Below are 24,011 nucleotides of genomic sequence, written 5' to 3'. Positions count from 1 at the left end.
GCGCCTGCTGAGTTCGAGTGCATCAGTTTTTGAATGGAGACACCTCATCCAAAAAAATCAGTGAATACTTTTGAAGATTACATGAGTCTGATGAAGTGGGCATTCACCCATGAAAGCTTATGCTCCAATACATCTGTTAGTCTTAAAGGTGCCACAGGACCCTCTGTTGCTTTTTACAGATCCAGACTAACACGGCTACCCCTCTGATACTTGACTTTTGAAGATGTGGCTGCTATTGGGAGAGGATGATGAGCTCGGGCAGTCGAACCTCAAACCATTTTTACTTGTGGTTTCCATTCAAGCAAGATTGGAAGTCTTGGTCTTATTACAATTGCCATGCTTAGACCGCTAAGCGGTGCCTTCTGCACATAGCTAGGGTCTACAGTTTTATATACATAGCTACAGGGATAAATTGCTCATACACACTGGGGGAGAGCAGTGGTAGCAGCACCTTTGTCAGGCTTCACCCTGGGAAGAAAAGCAGCTGTTGCTTACCTCTCTTTCAGATTAAATTAACTGTACTGACCTACCCAGTTTTGCTAAATTGGTGAAACCCCCCCGCCCCCATGCCTGACCCAAAGGGGCAGGTATCTCAGTGGCGGGCTGATGCAGGCATGGGACCGAACTGCTAACGGTATCGGGGTCCCCCGGCCTGAGGGAAGGGAAACCAGAGGCACCCACTGGGGAGAAGGGCCCGGGGGTGTCTGTACCTCTAATGCCCCATCCCCCTCTCACCTTGTCCTCCCTCCTGCTTCCCTCCCCCGGCCCGCCAACCCCTTCTCTCCGCCCCGCCCCTCTCCTTGCCCGGGGGAAGGGACGGGGTAGCGCTCTCCTCTCGCGAGATCCTGCGCGGCCCCGCCCGGCCCGGCTCTCGCGGAGGGGAGTCAGTCGGCGGCTCGATCTCGCTGCGCAGCTCAGGGCCGGACGCAGCCAGCGGCGCCTCCCCTCCCCCCGCCGGGACCCCCCCTCCCCCTTCCGCGGCCTGAAGATGAGTTTCCTCTTGTGAGTGGCTGGGGGCCCGGCGGGGTGGGGGGCTGCTCGCTAGGCGGGGCGGGGGGGACACCCGTGAAGAGGTTGGGGGGGAGGAGAATTGGGGGTGATCGGGGGGGCGGGATCTGTAGCCCGTGGGGTGGGGAGGGATCGGGGGGGGTGAGGGGAGGGGAGGGATCCGTGGGGGGTGTGGTGGGATCGGTGGCCCTTGGCATGGGGGAGAGGCACGGGGGGGGATTGGTGGCTCTCGGCCTGTGGGGAGGGGAGGGGAGGTTATAGATTCATAGATTCTAGGACTGGAAGGGACCTCGAGAGGTCATCGAGTCCAGTCCCCTGCCCTCATTGCAGACCCTGGATGTGGAGCAGGTGCTATGTGTGAGCGGGGAGGGATGAGAGCAGGATTGCAGCATCCAACCCAAAACCCGGGTGGAAGGAATAGGGCTGTGACCTTTGGCACCCGGTATATGTCCTCTACAATCCAGGTTTGGCCCTGCTGCTCTAGGGGAGATGCTGGTGCAGACCCCGGTCATCGGAGGGACCTATGGAGCTTAGTGCATGAGCCTCTCCTGCATGAGCTAAAGGCCAACTGGCTGTTAGCTAAGACTGTAGAGCAAACTCATTCATCTCTCTAAGTGGTCTCAGTGCCACTTGATGGGACATAGCACCACACTGTGTGTGGGTTACACTGGCATGGTTTGAAAGCTTGATGTGCTCAAGGCAGAGGCCTCTGTCATGTGCAGGATGAACTCCACTGAGTCCAGAATCTGCACAGTTAGCATCTCGCTGTTGACTCAGGCTGTACCAGGCAGCCAGTATTGACACGCATATGAGCCAAACGAGCTTGATTTACCAATGTATTGCTGTCAAGTATCAGAGGGGTAGCCGTGTTAGTCTGGATCTGTAAAAAGCAACAAAGAGTCCTGTGGCACCTTATAGACTAACAGACGTATTAGAGCATAAGCTTTCGTGGGTGAATACCCACTTCGTCAGACGCACGTATGTATTGCTGGTAATACCAAAGCACGTGCACCAAACTAGTGTGTTTATTTCCACCAAAGGGTTAACAGTAAAACTTCGGGCCTGATTCTCCTGTCACTTGCACTGGTGTAAATCACTGGTGTAAGCAAGAGAAGAATTAGCCCCCTGTTCGTGGTCAACAAAGGCAAGTGGCTATTGCTGTTTAAGGATATCTGGATTCACCACTTTACATTCTGATAACCTGATTTTTCTGGCTACTTGTGTACATGGCCCCCTAAGTTGCCATGTATTATTATTACTGCTACTCGTTGTTTGTATTGTAATGGCAGCTTTGAGGCCCCGCTCAGGATCTGGACTCCATTGTGATAGGCGCTATTTGTCAGAAGAACCTGGTTTTATAATTAAATACAAATATATTTTTTCCTTGTGTTCTTTCTGCTCACAGAGAGTCTGATTCTGCAACTCTTACTTGGGTTAACTAATGTGCACAAGTAGATTCATTGATTTCAGTGGGACTGTTCTCATAAGTACTATTCAATATGAGAAAAGCTCCCAGTATCCAGCCCAAAAGTGTAATTGGCTGGTAGTCTGGATCATCCTATGTATGTCCAGGAAAATATAGGTTTTAACAATGAATTACTGCCATTTCTGCTGAACAGCATGCTGGTCTTTTGAAGGTGATGTTCATAATTGTTTAAAAATAGGCTTGAAAGGAGGGGTAACTATGCTGGTAGTTAGGGTGATCACTATAGCCTTTAATCCTAGGTAAAGGATTCCTGTATGATTATTGTTTTTTGCAGTATGGTTTGTAACGACATTTGTATTTTTTGCATATATTCAATGAGGTGTGTTTCTATAGATAATTATAGAAAATAGTTATTTGGGTTTATCTCTCCATCAGCAAATCTGTCATGCTGGTGAACATTGTATCACATGAAACAGTTGCTATTAGAGGACTGGCTAAAATGGGTCAGGGGAACCCAGGTAGCCAGGACTCTTAGGTTCTAATTCTGACTTTGACCACTGATTTGACATATGACCTTGGACATGCATTAACCTATCTGTTCCTCAGTTTCCCTATTTTTAAAATGGGAAGGATATTTACCTGCCTCACAAGGTGTTGTGAGATTAAATTGTTGGTAACGGACTTGGCTGAAAGGTACTATAAAAGTAAAAAAAAAAAAAAAAAATTGCTATGCAAAATATTCAGTCATACTTTAAACACATTGCCAATGAGTTGACTGATGTAAATAATTGCATGGGGCAACATCCTATAATCCTCACTCACATGAGTAGTCTGACTGAACTATTTTCATGTCTAAGGACTACATTCATAAGCATTTCATGGTCAGGCCCCAAACTTGAAATGAAATCTAATTGGTTAAATATCAACCATATTCTGTTCAGTGTTTCTTACAGTAATTCATGTCATGTGGTGGTATGGTATGGTCTTGTCATGAAAACTTATCAGCCCAGGCACAAAATCTGCTCACCCTGCTCTTTTACCAGAAAGGTAATAATGAAAAACATAATGTCATTTGCCAGGAGCAAGCAGAATTCAGCAAGGCTAGTATAGTACACAGATAAAAATTCCGTTAGATGTTTAATAAAATATGAGAATACATAGTCATTGGAATTAAAAGTTCCAGTTTGAAATGTAGAACTACTATTGACAACATAATTGAAAATCCATTTCTGTTCTGTCAGTGGCAGTCGGTCCTCTAAAACATTCAAACCCAAGAAGAATATTCCTGAAGGCTCCCATCAGTACGAGCTCTTGAAACATGCAGAAGCAACCTTGGGAAGTGGTAACCTTAGACAAGCAGTTATGTTGCCAGAAGGAGAGGACCTCAATGAATGGATTGCAGTTAACAGTAAGTCCTTAGAAAAAATAACTGGCCTACATACTTGAGAAAACTGGGTGTGTATTTTAAAGCATCTTTTCACACTTACAGATATTGAATGGATACTCCATTTTTAGATTTATTGACTGTCAGTGGGATTTTGGCTCCTAAGTGCCTAAATCCCTTCTGAAAAATGTGAATTATGCTCCTAAATCAGTTAGGCATTGCGAGGCTGAGTGCAGCAACACCTACATACCTGAAGAATCTGAGCCTAATTCTTTTGAGGGGAGAGGGATATTTCCAAACCAGTACTTCTCTGTTCATGTTATTTTTGCTTTTTGTTTTATTATATTGGATTATTAAGCAAAGAGTAACTATCACAGGCTTCAAAAAGAAAGTTAGTGGTGCCTAGAACATGTGTCAAGTTAATCACATTCTCGCAGTTTAACTCTTGGTTTATGCTCAGATGACATTCTGTCAGGCAGGAATATGTGTGATGGAAGCTTGTAGACACTCTCCATATTTTCCAATACATGCACCATAGAAGCATAGTATCTTTTGTACATAATATGAACACTGGATCAATTTTGATAATTGAAAACTATTAATAAATGTGGATTGATTTTTATTTAATTGCAGTTTAAGTAAGTTTGTTGTTCAACTACAATAAAACTCCTATCTTGACTAATTCACTGGCAACACGAGTGTCAATTCCTAGCTGGACAACAATGAAACAATTTAAACTAGACTTCCCCTTTTTAAAAGGGTTTCCAGGTATAGTCTAATCTATACTAATATATATTCTAAGAAATTTAAGTGGCTGTTCTCAAGCTAAACAAGAAAAATGATATACAGGCTACCTTTGGTCTGAAAGTGTCTGTCTTAAATTGTAAGAAGCACATTGTAATACCCTTGTTTTATTAGTGGAGTAATAATTAATGCAAGGATTGAGATTTTTTTTGGTTAGAAAAATATTACTGATCCTGAAAATGTTTGCACTGGTCTTCAAACTAAAGACTTTGAAAGTCATTTCGGCATGATTTTAGTGTGTGATATTTTACCACTACACTTACAGATTAATGCTGATGCCCTGTATTGTTTGGAAGCTGGGGAGTCTGTTTTCAGATGTTAAGACATTGGTTTTCAGCACTCTAAGGTTTTGAGCTTGGCAGCCACTACATGGCTTCCCAGAAGATTGAATTCAGCCAAGAGAAATTGCATACTAGGGTTAAAAATATTTTAGTGAAATAGGATTATGGGTTCCAATTAAAAAAAAAAAACTATCAGATCAAAACGGCTAGAAAATAGAAATCTTCACTCTGAGAAGGTTGTTACTGGCAGTGTGGTGCAATGCAGAATGAAAACCACTTTTCTCTGAAAATGATGTGGTGTGTTCACACTAGTGACGATGGTATTTCCATCTGACCAGATAATCCACCAGAGAAGCTAACATCAACAAATGTCTTTAAATCCCATGTACACTTAAAGTTGATGTGTTGTCTTTGCAGCTGTGGATTTCTTCAATCAGATCAATATGTTATATGGGACCATCACAGAATTCTGCACGGAAGCAAGCTGTCCAGTGATGTCTGCTGGACCAAGGTAGGAAACTCATTGCAGTATACCAGACATAATATATAAACGGGTAGGTCACAAATATAAATAAATATGCAACATTAATGGAAAAAGAACAGATAATCATTTGGTGTTTTATAGTCTTATTGTCATGCTCCCATGAATTATTTCCTATCCCCCCACATACAGCATTGCAAAATTGACGGTGCATTTTGGGGAACTTTGCATTCCTGTGAGGTTATCAGGTACTGGCGCTGTCAGAGGGAGGATGTTGGACTTAGAGATATTATTGGTCCAATCTGGTGTCTTTAATACTGTATATTTACACAGGAGTGAAGGATGGGTCACAACATTATGTCTATTGGTCTGAAGATCACATAGATTCCTGTCATATTCATGATCCAAATATATTGATTCAGTGAAACCTTTTTTTCAAGAAAACATTTTGTTTTAAAGCACCTTAGTTACGTTACAGAACTGCATATTAATTTATTGATCAAGAATCTTTTTTTAGATTATTCACGTGTGCGAAGAATTTACTCAGACCACTTATGCTGATTTTCAAAACTAAAAAAAATTGTTTTCTCTTCATTAACACCCACCCACAGCACCTAGGCTCTGTACTTAGGTGTAGAAAAAGTCATAAATTCTTTCCAGTGACCTCACCCAGCAGAGATGGATGGCTGGAAATAGGGGAAGCTGAATGGTCATGATTATACTGGTTCAAAACAGGAAGGAGAGCCTCACAGGAACTCCAGACTTCTTTCAGAAGAATACAAAACATCTATGAGAAACTCAGCAATATAATAGACTACTTGCTTTGTTGTCACAAACATTAATATATCGAGCCCAATGCTGAATATCTCATAAAAGCCCTTTGATTTATTTGGACTTTTGTAGTAACATGCTCCATATTTTTTTTTTTTAAATGTGGTGTAGGTTGTGTTCTCCATGCCAAGTATACACAGTATTCTGAATTCTTGCAGCTGTAAAGGACTCTTGTTTTGTAGCTTCACACATGTCCACAAAAACTTTCCATGCACTCATAAAGCATTGTGTTTTTTAGCAGCACAAGATCAGATGTATTATCTACTGGGGCAACCTAATAGTGCCAGTTGTTCTGTGGAAAGGGCCTAGTCATCTCAAAGGAAGGCTCATGTATATCTTGTGGTGGGAAGGGATATGCTCATGTGGCAAAGTGTTGGAGGCAGTAGGTCTGATGTCTTGGGGGGTAGAGGGCAGTACATGATGGGTTTGAATGCACATGGGAGTTGTCTCATATTCAGATGTGTCTAATATGGCAGGTAGCACATATAAAGCATCTCTTTCAGGGCAGAAAGAAACACAAGTTTCACTACAGTTTTTTTTCTTCCAGCAGTTTTATTAGATTAGAGCATAGTGGCATATGCCACAGCTAGGTATTCTGATTGTGGCATTTCTTCCTGAGGTGTAGAAGATTTTTGTTTACTATAGTCAGCAAAGACTAATGAAAGTTTACAACTGTGACTCCGTAAAAAGGAGTTCGGCTGACATGCAGTATCCATTATGTTCAATGTAAAACCCTGTCCTATGATTTTATTTTACTTGTTAACCGGTAGTATCTAGGCTTGAAAGTTTTAGGTTAGAAAGTTCCTGTTTCTATATTTGGTGTGATTTCCTTTCAACACTTCCTGTTTGAACTGGAACATTTGATGTCTGCTTTTAGGTTGTGACGGTTGGGGTTTGTTAGCGAGAGAGAAACTTCATATGAGTAAAGTATGCAGTTCTTCCAAGTTTGCTGTGTGACACTGCAGAACTCCGATTGCTTTCTTGGAGACCTACTGTCAATTCCTACATAAAAGTTTGGGTGGTCCTTTGAAATTACTTAGATCACAAAATCCTGTGCATCAGCCTCAGACTTAGGATTTCAGATGTACTTTTGCAGATGTACAGTCTTGCTGATGTCTTCAGAGCTTGAATTGCCATTGCTCTCCTTACTGAAAGCCAATGGAGGGGCATATGATTCATGCTCAGCAAAAGGATGTTAGCAGCAATAGATACTGCATATAATTCCTCAAACTAGTTTCCTCAACATTCCCTGAAAACAGTTTTTAAAATTTGACTCTAGTTGTCTGCTTTAACTTTTTAAAGGAACTTTTTTTTTATATATATATATATATATATTTAAAATATATATATATGAGGTCACTTTCTTCAGGATCGAAATTACTAAATTTCACTCATTACAAAGTAACTGACGATCTGAATTAAAACACTTCTGTTGTGGTAGCACCAAAGGTCCCAGTCTAGATTTGGACTCTTGTGTGAGGCATTGTACAAACACAGATAAAGGAACAGTCTCTGCTCTAATGAGCTTACACCCGAAGGCTCTGATTCCTCAAACAATTAGTCATGTGTTCAACTTTAAGCATTAGTCATCCTGTTGACTTCAAGCGGTTCTACAGAGTTCTGCTGTACGGTGTTCGGTGCAGGATCACATCTTTTAAATAATATCTTTTAACAAATGATCCTAAAGCATTTGGCAAAACAACATTCATTTTCCTGCAAATGCTTTTCCTGAATAGTAGCCCACTTGACTTTAATGGAATTAGTCATACTTTATACTTGCATGTATAAAGGTTTCAGTATTCAGCCCTAGGTATATTGTAATAAGACTTTAAAAAAAAAATTCCATCATAAATGTTTATAGAGTACCAGTTCCCTTGTGAATTGTATAGGTCCTTGCAAGCCTTCAAGTGAGCCAAATTCTCACTGTAGTCTATGGGATTCCCAAGCACAAAGCGCTTGTACAATCAGACCCCAAATAGATGTTTTTATAATACGGGCTAAATCCTAATGAGCTATACTCATGACTCCGTTTTTTCCTTCCATCTCTAGCATTCAACAGTTGTGGTCAGATTCTGCTTGGTAACTGCAGGATAACATGCCAAACTTCTAACTTCTTTCCTTCTCCTACAACCAGTAATCATATGTAGATGGTTTGGTCAGCTCATCTTCTTGCTCTGGCTCATCGTGGATGCCCATTTAATGAGGAATATAGTACATATAATACAGTGCCTTCCAATTGTGATTTTTACATGTATCTTTAGTTCCTCCCCAAATGCCTTTTTGACTAAAATTTTCATCTTTTTTCCAGTCCCAAATGATTTTTTTGCACGTAATTTGGGGTTGGGTAGAAGGAATGGTAAAAGGGAACTTGGAAGACAATCCCCTAGGCTGAGCATGAGAACACTGATGAAAACTACAATTAAGGCATTTTTCAAATGTGCTTTTTTAGCATGTTGGAATAACTCGAATGGTTTTGGTTTAAAATTTAACACATCTCTCAGCCACAGAAAAGATTCACTCTTCATTTTGCCAAGTTTTGGAAAAATGTAAGAAATAAAGAAGCTTGTATAAATAGCACATGCATAGTATTTTCCTTCCCGATTTAAGGGCACACATAGCGCAGTTATGGGTACATACCATTTTTGGATATTCACATACAGACTTTGATCCTCCAGACCCTTCTGCATCCTGGCAGCTGTCTGTACTGAACCAGTCCTTCTGGTTGCCTTCTTCCCTTCCCTCCCACCAATGGCGGGCCAGGTTCAGAGTTGGTGATGTGAGTTTATTGATAATGTTTGAGATCATTGACTTACATGCTGAATGGGCAGAAGGAATGGGTGTATTAGGAAAAGCAACCAGCAGAATGCTTTATATTAGACAGTCTTACACACTCCCCTCCTAGCTTCTCAATGCATAAATCCCACCAACATAACTTTTCATTATCTCTGAATTTTGCCTAGTATTAGAGGGGGCCTGGAAGGTGGGATATGGCACTTAAAATTTTAAGCTTCCTGTGCTATGGGTTATTTATCCCAGAATGCATTGTGTCCAGGGTGCACGCTTTGAAATGAAAAGCACTATGGCTCATTAGAAAGGCTGCCAGGACAGCTGGGTCTCAGTGCCTCTAATTTCACACTTCATGCACTGCCTGGTGCACAGCATACTCTGAAGTACACTCCCACAGAGTGTAGGAAACATAAGTTGCATAAACACTGTAATAAACTCACTAGCATTCTCCCTTTAGTGATTTTTGTTTAATTTTATTACAAAATTAAGCTTGTTCTGTGGCACGGTTAAGCGTTTAAAATGTCAGAAACCAGGAGCATAAGAACATGAAAATGGTCACACTGAGTCAGACCAATGGTTCATCTAGCCCAGTATCCTGTCTCTGACAGTGGCTAGGGCCAGGTGCTTCACAGAGAATGAACAGAACAGGGCAGTTTTGACTGATCCATTCCAATCCCAGCTTCTAGCAGTTGGAGGCTTAGAGACATGTGGAGCATGGGGTTGCATCCCTGACCAACTTGGCTAACCATTGATGGACCTATCATCCATGAACTCATCTAATCCTTTTTTGAACCCAGTTATGCTGTTGGCCTTCACAGCGTCTCATCGTAACAAGTTCCACAGATTGACTGTACATTTTGTGAAGAAGTAATTCCTTATGTTTGTGTTAAATGTGCTGCTTATTCATTTCATTGGGTGACTCTTGGTTTTTGTGTTATGTGACAGAGTAAATAACACTTCCCTATTCGCTTTCTCGACACCACTCATTATTTTGTAGATCCCAATCCTTTCTATTTTCCTCACTAGGATTCAACTTCCAATTTTTAAAAGGCCTCTAATTGCCTCTTTTACTCTGTAGTTTAGCTTAGCCATAGTGGCATTTTTTTTGGTCCTCTCACTGTTTTCTTTTATTTGAGGTATACATTTAGTTTGAGCCTCTATTATGGTATTTTTAAAGAATCTCCATGCAGTTTGCAGGCATTTCCCCCCTGTGACTGCTCCTTTTAATTAGCTTCCTCATTTTTGTGTAGTTCCCCTTTTTGAAGTTAAATGCTGGTGTGGTGGGTTTCTCTGGCCTCTTTATCCCCTCAAGGATGTTAAATTTAATTACATTAAAGATCAAAAATATAGGGCCAGATCCTCATCTGACATAAATTTGATGTAGATTCATTGACTTCAGTGGAGCTATGCCAGTTCACACCAGATGAGGATCTGGCCCATGATTTCCATGTCAAATGTGTCACATTGCACATTTAAGACATTAAAGTTAATGCTACACACAGAATCATAAAATACTACATATTCGCAAGGTACCCTGGTTACATTTAAAGTTGGGACTCTGTCTTTGACTCTGATGTTACTGCATATAAAATGTCAACTATAATGCATTATTCATTGTTACATATACTTTTACCATAACACAGGAATGATAGATTCAAGCCCAAAGAAGCCATTATGGAATATTAAAGGCAATGCTATATCAAATGGTTCAAATAGCAACTGGGAACAGGGACTGCTGGCTTCTGTCCCCAGCTCTGACTTGTGGGGCAGGCTATTTAATTTCTCTGTGTATCAGTTTACTCCAGCCTTTTAAAAATCTTTACCTTCCCAATAGATTATAAAGAAAGAGAACCATCTTTATTGCGTTGCAGTGGCTTCTGGCCCAGACCCTTCACTCCAGGGCAAGCAGGACAAGGGAGAAGCAGTTCACTTAAACTTTGGAAGGGGAAAATGGGACCTCTCTAGTACATCTCCTCATGACTGTTCAAGGAGCATTATTAATTGGCTCTAAAGGGAGCTGTGGTCAGCTCTCCTCAATTGCACGATCGCCATGTTGTACACTTCGTGGAAACAATAGGAAGTGGAGACTAAACCATAAAGAAAAGAGACTAACCCAATTGTGTGTAAAAATGACATGGAATCTGGTTTAAGCCGGAACCCAAAATTCTAGTTTCCTGGTTAGGTTCTGATAGAGCCCCTTTTTAAATCATTCTTCAGCTAAAAAAATTTGTTTGCACTACCATTGTTTAACAAGTAAAACAGGGAGAGCCAGATAAAGAAGTGTCTGGAAAAGTAAAATTGTTTCTCTTTGTTTAAAGAAACCTTGGTTTTTTCCATAGGTATGAATACCACTGGGCAGATGGTACCAATATAAAGAAACCAATTAAATGTTCAGCTCCGAAGTACATTGATTATTTGATGACATGGGTTCAGGACCAGCTGGATGATGAAACCCTCTTTCCTTCAAAGATTGGTAAGTGAAATCATGACAGTCATGCACTAGGCAGGGTAATACTGTGGTGGTGAGGACTGTAAAAGTACTTAGCTGCATTTGAGAGAAGCTATAGTGACAGTAACTGGTTGTTGGAGTATTTCCCTTGTTATATCCTATTTTTAACTGGATAATACTGGTATAAAAATTCATCTAGTCTGAAGTTTAGAATCCAGGCTTTCTCTTTTCAAATCATGTCATCCAGTCCTTCCTGTGTGGATATGTACCATGGGTAGAGCTGCAGATTTGTCACAGCATTTAAAAAAAAAATCAGAGTAGTTACGGTACATTTAGTAAAAGTCGGGTTTTGTGACAAATGAGGAGGTGGGGTGGAGATGTGCAGGCGCTGGAGATCAAGCCCGCCCCGTGCTCACCCTGTAGGGGTAGCTCTTGTCCTTTGGGATTGGACCCAGTTCCCACTCCAGGAGTTGCAACCTGGTGCATGGAGTCATAGCACTGCTCAGTTTTGGTCTGGGTGCCCCATCATGATGATGATGCAGGAGCAGCTGGGCCAAACCTGAGAACCATTGCAACACCATGCACCAGGTCACAACACCACTAACTCAAATTTGGCCTGGCCACCCACTCGTCGTGGTGGAGGGGCAGCTGGGCCAAACCTGAGCAGCACTGTGACCCCGTGTGCCAGGTTGCAGTGCCCAGAGCTGGAAATCAGGCCCAGCCCCATGGGACAGGAGCTATAGCAGTCGCTGCTGCAGGGTGAGTTTATTGAAATCCTGGACACACAGACAGGTCATGGACACATGGGAAAGTCTTGGTATCTGTGACCTTTTTCCCCACTGTGACAAACTTGCTGCCCTGATAGTGGGGTAGATTCTGATCCCATAATCATTAGAACAGTGGTGGGAAAAGTGCAGCTAGCAGGCCACACGCGGCCCGTCAGGGTAATCTGCCGGGAACGGCAAACTGGGAGCTGTGGATGGACAATGTAAACAAACTGTTTCACGGCCTGCTAATGGATTACCCTGATGGGCCGCAGGTTGCCCACCACTGCACTAGAGCTAGAATTTAACATCATCCCTAGTAAACTCTCACCTGAAATCTGTGTCTTTACCGAAGCTACTGTATGTCAGGTTCACATCTCCAAATAAGCAGAGAAATCTTAGCTCAAAATTTCTAAGAGATAGAAATCTCCCATGGTGAAGATTAGGTGGTATAATGTGGCCAAGAAAGTAAACTCCAGTAAGAACAAATTGTCCTTTATAACTCAAAACTCTTTTCAAATGAGATTTGTTGCCAGGTGTTTGTCCTTAGCCTGGACTTTATTTTGAAATTTTTTTAAAATAAGCAAGAGTTCTTAATGTTCTTTGCAGTGCATCCTAAAAGCTCTCTTATTGGTAGACATGATGTTGTGTAGAGTAGTTAAAAGGTATCATTTAAAAATGTAATATTTCAAACACTCAAAGATCAATTAGGTGCCCAACCCTCACTGAAAATTAATGCTGCTTCATAAATTATACAGTACATGCCTTGCAATCTGTGGTTTACCTCAACTAGCTACATCTGGGTAAAAACGACTTGTGGATTGTCTCCAGTAGGATTTTGCATCAAGAAAGCTAACAGCATAAAAATGCATCTTTTTTGCAGGGAAGACTTAGACTCAGTATACAAGTAAAGAGAGAAACTTGAAAGTGTTTCCTGCTCTGGATGGGAGAGGGGAAAAACAAACTATGGACCACCACTGTTTAAAATGCTTAACTTTTCCTTGTAAATCAAATCTCTCACTGAATTTAATTCAATGTGCGGATTTTGGGTGTAGCTAAAAAGCAGTAAACATTTCAGTATCTTATGATCCCCTATTTTGCTGTCTACTAATACTTGTTTGTTGAAGGTAAGTATAGAGTGACTTAACTATTCTGTTTAAGTCACTTAGTTGGTTTTTTTTTTAATCAATCAATTTAAATGAGGTTGTGGCTTTGTAAATCTAATTTGAAAATGTGTGCTTTTGCAAATTTAAGTTAAAATGTATAATGAACTACGTTATAATTTGTTTTTATATGTAATTACTGGTAGGGGATCTTGTTTGAATTTTATAAAACTGTTAGTCAAAAAATCAAAATTTTGATAGTTAATCCCCTGATCCTGCAGACGTGTACCATAGTACCATGAATAGCTGCACTGACTTCAGTGGGATTACGCATGGTTTGTGTTAAGATGGTGCATAAGTGTCTGCAGCATTAGGGAATAAATTAGTAGTATTTTTATTTAAAATTCCTCTGGATGGTATAAAATCTTTGTGACTTGAAAACAAAATTGCTTTTTTAGAGTTTAAGAGTTATTTAGACTTTCAAATATGTTAACACACTTAGGATGATCGTTTTTGGGATACTGGCCAGAATTTTAAAGTCCATAATTAAGCTTCTACGGGTGAGATTTTTGAAAGCACCTAAGTGACTAAAGAGTACTAGTCCCATTGATTTGAAACCCTTATGGAGTATAGCTAAGGCCCCGATCCTGCAGACACTTACACATGTGCTTTACTTCACTTCCATAAGTAGTCCTGTTAATTCCAATGGAACTGCCCATAGTAGTACAGATAAGCTTGTATGTAAATGTTTGCGGGATCGGGGCCTAAGAAGCTCCCCAAAAGGGAGTTAATTCTCTTTTACAGATTAGGGTGATAACTTAAATGACTTGCCCTGTGCTGTCACACAGGAAGTCCATATCAAAATAAGAATTAGAATACAGATGTTAGATTATTAGACTTGGCCTCTATGGCCAATGGGATTCCCATCTCTCTTCAGCCAAGCACTTTCGCCCATGATTGATTTCAGGGAGACTGTTTGCATGTTTAAAGTTAGACGTATGCATAAGTGCCTTGCTGAATCAGGGCCTATATGCACAGAGGGTCTGGTTTTTTATAAAGGTGCTGAGTTCCCTTAGTTCTTGTTGACTTCAAAGAGAACTGTGGATGCTCAGTAGTTTGTGGAAATGGGATGTGAGTGATGCTTTGAATAAGTGATTATTTGCTCCAAGTCTCAGTTTCTTACATAATTTATTAAAAGTGTATTGACTAGATTTTTACAACTGAATAGAATAAGTTTTGTGCCCTTACTGAAGCTGAGGTTTCGTTGTTTCTAATTAAGTCTAGTGCCCTTTGGCAGAAAATTTTCATTCTGTAGCTGGGCTTTCTGCTTTCATATATTAAACTGGATTAAGAAATGTTTTGCATATGTTTGCACATTTCAGGTGTCCCTTTTCCTAAGAACTTCATGTCTGTGGCAAAGACTATACTGAAGCGTCTGTTTAGGGTCTATGCCCATATTTACCACCAGCACTTTGACTCTGTGATGCAGCTCCAGGAGGAGGCCCATCTCAACACCTCCTTTAAGCACTTTATCTTCTTTGTACAGGTAAGCTTTAAATTACTAGCTATTCGTCCTAAAGTGACTCCTTCTACAGACACATTTAAAGGGGCACTATCAAGTTAAATCTGATCCAGAACGTAGGTTTTATATAAAACAGATTTACAGAATCTACAAGACTAATACAAATGTTTCCATAAATGTTGATTTTTCCCCAATAAGTCTGGGATCACTGGGAAAATTCCAGAAGACTGGAAGAAAGCTAAGGGGCCAATATTTAATAAGGGTAAACAGGATCACCTGGCTAATTAGAGGCCTGTCAGTCTGACATCAATCCCAGGCAAAATAATGGAGCATCCGATACAGGACTCCATTAATAAAGAATTAAATGAAGGTAATATAATTAATACCAATCAACAGGGGTTTATGGAAAGCAAATAGTGTCATACTGACTTTTTTTATGAAATGACATGTTTGGTTTATACAGACAATAGCGTTGACACAGTATACACCTCTACCCCGATATAACGCTGTCCTCAGGAGCCAAAAAATTTTACCGCGTTATAGGTGACACCACGTTGTATTGAACTTGCTTTGATCCGCCGGAGCACGCAGCCCCGCCCCTCCGGAGCGCTGCTTTACCGCGTTATATCTGAATTCGTGTTATATCGGGTCGTGTTATATCGGGGTAGAGGTGTACTTAGACTTCTGTAAGGCATCTGACTCAGTACCTAAAAAGATATAAAATTAACATGGCACACACAAAGTGGATTAAAAACTGCCAAACATAATTGTAAATGGGGACTCCTCATTGAACAGGTGTGTTTCTAGTGGGGTGCTGCAGGGATCTGTTCTTGGCCCTACACTATTTAACATTTTTATGAATGATCTGGAAGAAAACAAAATCATCACTGACAAAGGTTGCATATGACATAAAAATTGGGACAGTGGTAAATGATGAAGAGGACAGGTCACTAATACTGAGCGATCTGGATCGGTTGGTAAGCTGGGCGCAAGCAAACCGTATGCATTTTAATATGGCCACATGTAAATGTATACATCTTGTCTTACTTAGATGATAGGGGGCTCTATTCTGGGAAACTGACTGAAATAGATTGGGGAGTTGTGGTGGATAATCAGCTGAACACATGCTCCTAGTGTGATGCTATAGCCCAAAGGGCTAATGCAATCCCTGGATGCATAAACGGGGATCTCAAGTAGAAACACAGATTTTTACCTTCCTATTTGGCACTGGTGCAATGCTGCTGGAAAACTGTGTCCAGTTTTGGAATCACAATTAAAGAAGGATGTTGATAAATTGGAGAGTTCAAAAAAGAGCTGTGAGAATGATTAAAAGGTTAGAAAACATGACTTATAGTGATAGACTCAAGGAGCTTCAATCTATTTAGTTTAACAAAGAGAAGGTTAAGAGGTGACTTGATTATAATTGATAAGTACTTACACTGGGAACAAATATTTAATAATGGGCTCTTCCATCTAGCAGAGAAAGGTATAACACGATCCAATGGCAGAAAGTTGAAGCTAACATTTTTAACAGTGAGAATAATTAACCATTGGGACAATTTACCAAGGGTTGTGGTGAATTCTACATCACTGACCATTTTTAAATCAAGCTTGGATCTTTTTCTAAAAGATAAGCGTTAGAAATTATTTGGGGGAGGTTGAATGGCTTGTGTTCTACAGGAGGTCAGACTAGCTGATTACAATGGTTCTTCTGGCCTTGGAATCCTATGAAATCTATGAAAGTTAGATAATGTTTCCAATGGACACGTAAGAGAGAAGCTTCTGCTGCCAATATTAGATGGCTAGCTGAGTGTAATTAAAAAGGTAATCGATTGAGATGGCACTTGACAAAACCACGTCAAGTTTTGCTCTTGTAGTTAAAGCTGAAGGCATTAGAGATATGGGTCACGTATCTGGTTCTGCTGCCGATTCACCACATACTGTTTATTTACTTTCTCAGTCTCCTTGTGTCCTCATTTCCCAATCTGTGAAACGGGGATAAGACTAGACCTGGTCAAAAAATCCTATTTTATTTCTCTGGTAAACGTTAAACAAAACAATTGCACTTAAAAAACAATTACCAAAGTTTTGAATTAAAAATATCAAAACAAAACCAACTTTTTGTTTAATTTCAAATCAAAATTTGTATTTAACAATTTTCTCTGAAAAATTTAAAATTTAGTCAGTGTAGTTGTTTTCACAGACCTTCAGTTTTGTTGGGGGAGAACTTAGTCTAGCTCTAGAGAATATCAACCAGACTGGGCTTTGAGAGGATTAATTAGCATTTATCAAATAAACTAAGTATTTTTAAATCACTTGTATCAAGCTGTTTGTTGTAAAATGCTGGAATTCTTTATTTTGCCTTAGTTTTGAATTAAATGGATGTTGCGTGTCACTTATTCTGTCTACTGCAATTTTTATTTAAATTTATCCTTTTTCATGTTTCTCTCTCCCCCTGCAGGAGTTCAACTTGATTGACAGGCGTGAGTTGGCTCCTCTTCAGGAACTAATTGAAAAGCTAGGATCCAAAGACAGATAAATTTTCCCTGGAAGAATTCTTTCTGCTTTCAAACATGGTTCCTCTTTCTTGCTTCATATACCAGCTGCAGCTATTTCTTTACCACTTTGTCTTCAGTGGCACAAACCCTGAGTAACCAGGTACCACAGCTAGCGGGTCTAAAACAGAGGCTTTCCAGTCTAGCACAGTTACTGCCCTTCTTCCATCTTAGTAGCTGGTGTGGGGGCTTCATTGCAAAGAAGTACCAGGTCAAATTTCATGTAAAATCCAAGGTCTGCAATTCAGCAAAAGTGTCTTCAGAGCAAAGTAGCTATGAATTCTAAGAGCTACTTTATCAGATCTTTTACTTGGAAAGGTGGGGTTCATGATTGCATTAATCCCTGCAATGTCATGATTTTCTAACTGAACCATATTTTGTCAATCTATATAAATTAGTGAAATTTTGCATAATTTTCAATGCAGAACTACATCATTATAGTTTGCATTAGCAGTTCCAGAATTAACTTTCTGCTCTAGAAATTGGATGGATAAGTATTTTGAGACCTCAACTCAGCTTGCAGTTTTGGGCATATGAGGTTTTGTGCACAACCCCCTAAATTTGTATGCATGGATAGGGGAGATGTTTACCTAATGTTCAAGTGCACCTTCAGGAGTTTGGATGCATAATATTTACAGGACATTTGTGGAAAAATTTGGCCACATAACACTTAATTTTTCAAACACTTCCACAAATGTGGCTGTTGTAATTTATCTGACATGAAACAACAGATGGTAAGAATTCTGTAGATACTATATTTGGCTAGAAATTGTTTGCAAAACTGCAAATGCAAATATTTTGGTTTGGGTTTTATTCCATCCAGCGTTTAGTTGCTCAACAAAGTTCCATTTTAAAGCTCTGTTTGCTAGTATAAAAATTGTTGAATACTTCTGATAAGTGCATTACGTTATGAACTTTGATATTCCACTGTTTTCTATGTAGGAAATAGAACTATTTTTGCAAATTTTATGATGGATGCAATTTACACTTAAAACACACTGCATTTTTATCTCGTAGAACTAGACTGTTAATAGGTATAGGTTGGTATATGTAGCTTCAGCAACCAAAGCAATTTAAAAAACAATCTGGTATTCAGTTGGTTATGACTTTGAATTGCACACATATATATATATATGTATGTATGTGTGCCCCCTGTGGATTTTTGTTTGTGTACACCATTTCAAATTCATGTGTGTCTGTGGATTTTAAAAAAAGGAAAAAGGTAACTTAATTCACTTAAACTCATTGTATGGCTTTCAAAACCTTTTTTTAAAAATGCTGGATCAAACATAGGAGGAAAAACTACTGGTGTATTCCTTATGAATGCTTTTATTTTATTTTTTTTTTAGAGTAGTTTGTTTTAAGTTTGTATCTAGATGCACTTTGAATTTGCCTTAGAGCCTTAAGTAAAATAGTAGACTAGCCATGAATTGCATGGACATGAAGTTATGATCCAAAAGTGACTAAGATAAAGCAAAATAGAGCCCATCTAAAAAAACCCAGATGAAAAACTTAAGACTGGCACAAAAGCGTAAGTGTGGAAGCTTAATTACAAGAGAAACAATCTGCATGTACCCCACTGTGAACTGCAGAGGTTTCTTTTTTTAAATAAGTGTCACCATTATCTAATGGGGTTAGTACTGTATTTTGACAAATTAAAACAGTTGCGCCAGCACCATCTGATTGTGAAAAATCTGAACTGCAGATACCTAGTTTCTTTGCTGGACTGTGAGACATCATGAGTATCATTAACGGTGTTTTGCTTAAAAAAACATTCCATTCTAAAGGCCTGATCCTGAGTTGTTTTGATGTTACTTGTGGCATGTGTCATTCCAGGAGAGAAACCTGTGGCTGACAGGTCTCAAGAGCTTGGAGGTCCTTTTGTTTTAATACAGTATTGATTTACATTATTAAATACTAGTCTCTTAGAACCCAAGTTAACTTGTAGTGCAGACTTTGCAATTCAGAGATGAAGGGGTCCTAGCTAGGACAGGTGACATGTTCCACCCATAAGAAGTGGAATTTTGTGTTGAAACCTCTATTTCTTTTCAGGTAGCTTTGGCTTTTAATTTTCCTTCCTGGTTTAGGGGGCAGCCAGCGTTTTTCTTTTTAAATAATCTAGTCCCCTATGCTTCTTCCGCCCAACCTACTACATGGTGCATGGGAGAAACACCAGAAAAAGCTGGGCTGGAGCTGTGCAGAGGGGAAAGCCAGCACCCTGGGGATGGTCCATTCCCCCGCCACACCTCACCAACTTTGCTCTTTCTGCACAGCCACTTTTTTTTTTCTCTTTGCAAGCCTGTTACCTGTGAACTGCAGTTCAAATGTGTAAAATTAATGGTGCTTAAAGCACCAGTAAATCCACTGCACGCTGTGTAATTCTCCCCACTCTCAGGGATTGTGAAGCTCCTGAATGGGCAAGCAGTCATGGCACTCTGCCTATTGGTCCAGGAGAGCACTGAGGGAGAGTCCCACATGACTGCCTAGGGATCTGCGGGGTTGAAATCCTGCATAAATATGGATCCTGTGCCACTTCTGCCTTTGCTGGCCCCTCTGCCCCTACTGGAACCCTATAGAAGAGTGTGTGAGATGATTCCTTTCCATATGGCTTTTGCTTACCCATACCACTGTTCACCCTACATGTCAAAGCAACTAGTTTATACTGGGATATTTCAAAAATATGTAGCTTTTTTACAAGATGACTTTATTTTCAATCTCAAATGTCTAAAATCCAAACTTTGTAAATCCAGTGACCCACTGAATTATCTCTGTAAAATACATATATAGCCTGTTCCCAAGATGAAGCCATTTTTGCCACATTTCAGCTGATTTGTTTGTCATCCTATCTTTGAGTCCCTGAGTGAACAGGCCAATGCCATAAAGTAAAACATTGCCAAAACTATTTTCTATCAGTATTTTTCACAACTTGTATTCTTGCTTAGCCATTATTTATCTGCTATCACACTGCACACACATTGACCAAGCAGTGCTGACTAAGAACAAAACATGCTGAACAAACTAGTGCTCACTTTGAACATCATAATTAACTTCTGAAAAGTACAGTAGTCATTAACTTTGAAGTGTGGACATGGGCTAGAGGACAAAAGTAAAATTGTATGGTCTCCTATACACTTTGGCTGTGATTTCAAACTGACTCAGTTTACAAAATTGAAAGTCGTTTTTTCCAACTCATTCTGGGGTCTGAAAGATCAAGACAGATGCTTTGTTCAAAGGCAGGAATGTTTTTATAGAAGACTGATTGGACTACAGTGGTTGAAATGGCTTTGAAGGAATTCACTTTTTAATCTGCCAGTCCCTTTTGTTGTTGTTGTTAGAATCAGTCAGATTCAAAAACCATTCAGGCTCGGTTTACCTAGGGTCCAGTGAGCTCTGATTGAAGTTAATGAGAATGGACAGCATGCAGCACACTGCAGCATCTGGCCTTTACATGTAAGGGAAAACTGGCTAAAAGCTTTTTTGAAATCATTCTGCTTCACCAACCCAAAATGGACAGATAGTAGCTACTTAAGTTTACAGCATTTGTCAAAAATTGTACAAGTAACCTTAGTTTAAAACCACACTGTTCTAGGGTTAGCCTGAGATGTTTTTATGTAAGTTGCTCATATTTAAAACCTCATAATAGGACTGTGAATAAAACTTGTGGTTTTTGCTTGGCATCTGTAATGAGTAAGCTTTTGCCCTGGCCTTGCACAAATGCAACTTTTTCGATAATTTAGTTTTACCTTAAGTGCTTATGTATTTGTTCTGAGCTTTCTTGCAATGAATAGATTTCAGTATAGGCGATTACTCAACCTTTTCCTCCATTATAAAGAAACATTGCTGTGATCATTGAGAAAGGTAGGTAAGGCTTCATTTGTTTTAAGTCAAAAGAACTTTTTCTAGTTAGCTTTAAGCTGTATTTTGTTCCTAGCTCAAATCTCTGCCCTCTTCCAAGGCAGGCACTGGTCACGCCAGGGATGAGGGGCAGATTAGTGGATGGATCTCACTTGAAACTCAGCAAGCATCCAATTAATACTGAATATCCAGTAATCTGCTTCAGCTAACTCCTGACAAAACTATTGGGTTTCTCCGTTCAGATTCTAGATATTTTTCTGAATTGCACTGTTAATTTAAGAATTCAGGAGGGAAATTAATCATTTAGAGGGGTAGGCTGTTCCATTTGTTAAAGGAAGAATTGACAGTGTTTGAGAAATCCTGTACTCGATTGACTTTTTGAAGTTTTTTATATTTATATCAATACACACACTTCCTCAGGATGGACTAGGGTTGCAAGGTTCTTTCATGCAGCTGTTTCAAGTAGGCAGAAATGTTTGTTCAGACAATGTTGATACATCTTAACTTGCATTGCAGGTGAGTGGTGCTGTGACTCAAAACTGGTTACAGTATTTGGACCTCTTGCTACTTTCAGTGTTAGGGACAAACTTTAACTACAACTCAATACTGCTGCTGTACCTTGTATGTTTTCCTGCATGTTTCCTTCAACTTGACTAAACAGTTACTCCATGGCAAAAAAAACTGTTTGCATAAATTAACATTAGTGAATTTAATATGAAAATTTTATAGTATTTTTACATTAATAGTTATAAGAAGTTTTTACTTACCTGGGGCTTTTCTGGGTTACTTTTAGGTAAATTTATTGTACTTTTTACAAAATATTTTGTATCTACTTTTGTAACTTCCATTCAATCAAATAATAAAGCATGTGGTATTCAAATGATTTTCTGGTTTAAACAGGTGAAAACACTGGGGCTATTAGGGATTTTAACCTACTGGCTTATACCAGTTATAACAAGCACAAATGATGGTCAGTCTCTGCAGTGTGGCGATAGCTTTGTATAGTGTTTGCTCATTGCTTTTTCTTTATACTGTAACAATGATGTCCTCTGTTTGCAGTTGTCACCTCCACCATTAAATGTTCAGGGAAGGGAAGTGTAATGGGAATTCAATGTCTGTTCATTTTGGAAAGCTGATGGAACACTTCATACTAATATTTTATGTTGCATCTCCTTTCTAGTAGTATGAAGAAGTGAGGCACCTTTTCAGAAACACCTTAAACAATAGATCGTGCTTTATTCCCCCCCAAAAAAGTCACTTTCAGGGAAAGGGTAAAATTTTCAAAAGGCATTTGCTTAAGGAAATAGTAATGGAAATTCCTGCAGCTATAGAAACTTACAACTGAAGTTGTTGTCTTCTCTTCTGAATGATGAGCTCCCCCTCTGATTGCAGCAACACTGAGTGGGAAAACCAGGACCCTAGCTACAGGCACTTTGCTCTACTTAAACTTAAATTGTTTGGACTGTGTTTACAGCAGGCTTATCAGTCTGCTTCTGGCTCCTAGTAACATATTTTAAGGACAGGCACAAGATTTAGCAGAGTTCTAGTCCTGGCTTTACCCTATGCTTCCTGCATGAGATTGGGCAACTTAATCTTTTCTGTTTCCCAAATATGTAAAGTGATCATAGAGGGGTTGGTAATACCTGTGAAGCAGTGTCTATTCTCCCAGGAAATGTGCTACAGGTGTGCAAAGTACTTCAGTTCGTATTTACTGCAGTGGAAAACTTGTTTTTTTTCCATTGTATAAACCTAAACTGCTGCAGAAGAGCTGAACTATCACTGTAGAGGCTCTTAGAAGTGTTTTTGATGGGATATTTTTCATAATTGTTGCAGGAGGTGTCTGAGTTAGGCCTACCTCAGGCTCATCAAACAAAATGTAATGACTGCAACAATAGACATGTGGGCACCAGAGTTCTGATGAAAGTTGCATAGAAAAAAAGCCCCACAGCCCCTATAAACAAGTTCTTTGCATCAATAACTTTAGGGCAGTAACTAATGAGATATTTCCAGTTACTCGCTATTAGCTACAGCTCCCCTCAACCACTACTTCCATAAAGCATTACGAGACAGCACCCTGCACAGCAATAATCATCCAGGTAGGCCCTAAAATTTCATTAGAAACAACCTGAGTGAGGTAATATTTTTAACAGAAGTTGGTCCAGTAAAAAAGATAAGATATTACTGGGCCAGCATGGCTATACCACTCCCAAACTAAAGTGTGTATAATGATTAAGATTATTAGATGTTAGAATAGCTACTTAAAACAATAGTCATCTTATGCATTTCAGAATTTACGCTCCCAAGACACATTATGTATCTAGTCATGTTTGTTTCATGAATCAAGAAGCACTCACCTGCAAACATGCTATCAGTTAAGTAGAGAGGTTCTAGTGCAACACCTCAGTCTTGGCAGGTAGGGCATAATTGAGATCTCTTGCCAGTTAATGTCCACTAAACCAGCAGCATGTTTTGCAGCAGTTGCAACATAAACAGTAGATGCAATACTTTGCACCTCTACATCCCTATCTGATAACAGGTGGCTGTAGCAGAGGAAGAAGCTGGACTCCAGTCTTCTAAAATATGGCCAAGCAGGGGTACTTTAGTGCTCCTCTAGTCAGTATTCTACTTACCATATGGATTGTTAATAAAAAAAAAAAGCATCAAGGTGCTAGGATTTGGCTTACCTAACTCCAGTTACTATTCCTCCATGCTTACCAAGCACCTCAGTCACTGACTAATATGCTTACCAGAAAAGTCATTG

General features: G+C 39.7%; 1 protein-coding gene across 1 annotated transcript; it reads left to right on the top strand.

The window, feature by feature from the left end:
- The first annotated feature begins 876 nt into the window (after positions 1-876).
- Positions 877-18,537, top strand: MOB1A (MOB kinase activator 1A). Its single transcript, XM_024211440.3, has 6 exons — positions 877-1,002; positions 3,676-3,842; positions 5,321-5,414; positions 11,342-11,475; positions 14,701-14,864; positions 17,302-18,537. Exons 1-6 carry the CDS (start codon positions 989-991, stop codon positions 17,377-17,379), a joined length of 651 nt encoding a protein of 216 aa, XP_024067208.1. The 5' UTR covers positions 877-988; the 3' UTR covers positions 17,380-18,537.
- Positions 18,538-24,011: the final 5,474 nt, after the last annotated feature.

Source organism: Terrapene carolina, unplaced genomic scaffold (genome assembly GCF_002925995.2).
Source record: "Terrapene carolina triunguis isolate 2854851 unplaced genomic scaffold, T_m_triunguis-2.0 Scaffold53, whole genome shotgun sequence".
Lineage (NCBI taxonomy): Eukaryota > Metazoa > Chordata > Testudines > Emydidae > Terrapene > Terrapene triunguis.
Note: the sequence above shows the minus strand (reverse complement) of the source record. Positions and strands in the feature narration are given on the sequence as shown.

Bases quoted from the DNA above. Each gene is read 5' to 3' on its own strand.
- MOB1A (XM_024211440.3), top strand. The intron at 5,415-11,341 runs GTAGGAAACTCA...TTTTTTCCATAG, and splicing joins GTGATGTCTGCTGGACCAAG to GTATGAATACCACTGGGCAG. The intron at 14,865-17,301 runs GTAAGCTTTAAA...CTCCCCCTGCAG, and splicing joins ACTTTATCTTCTTTGTACAG to GAGTTCAACTTGATTGACAG.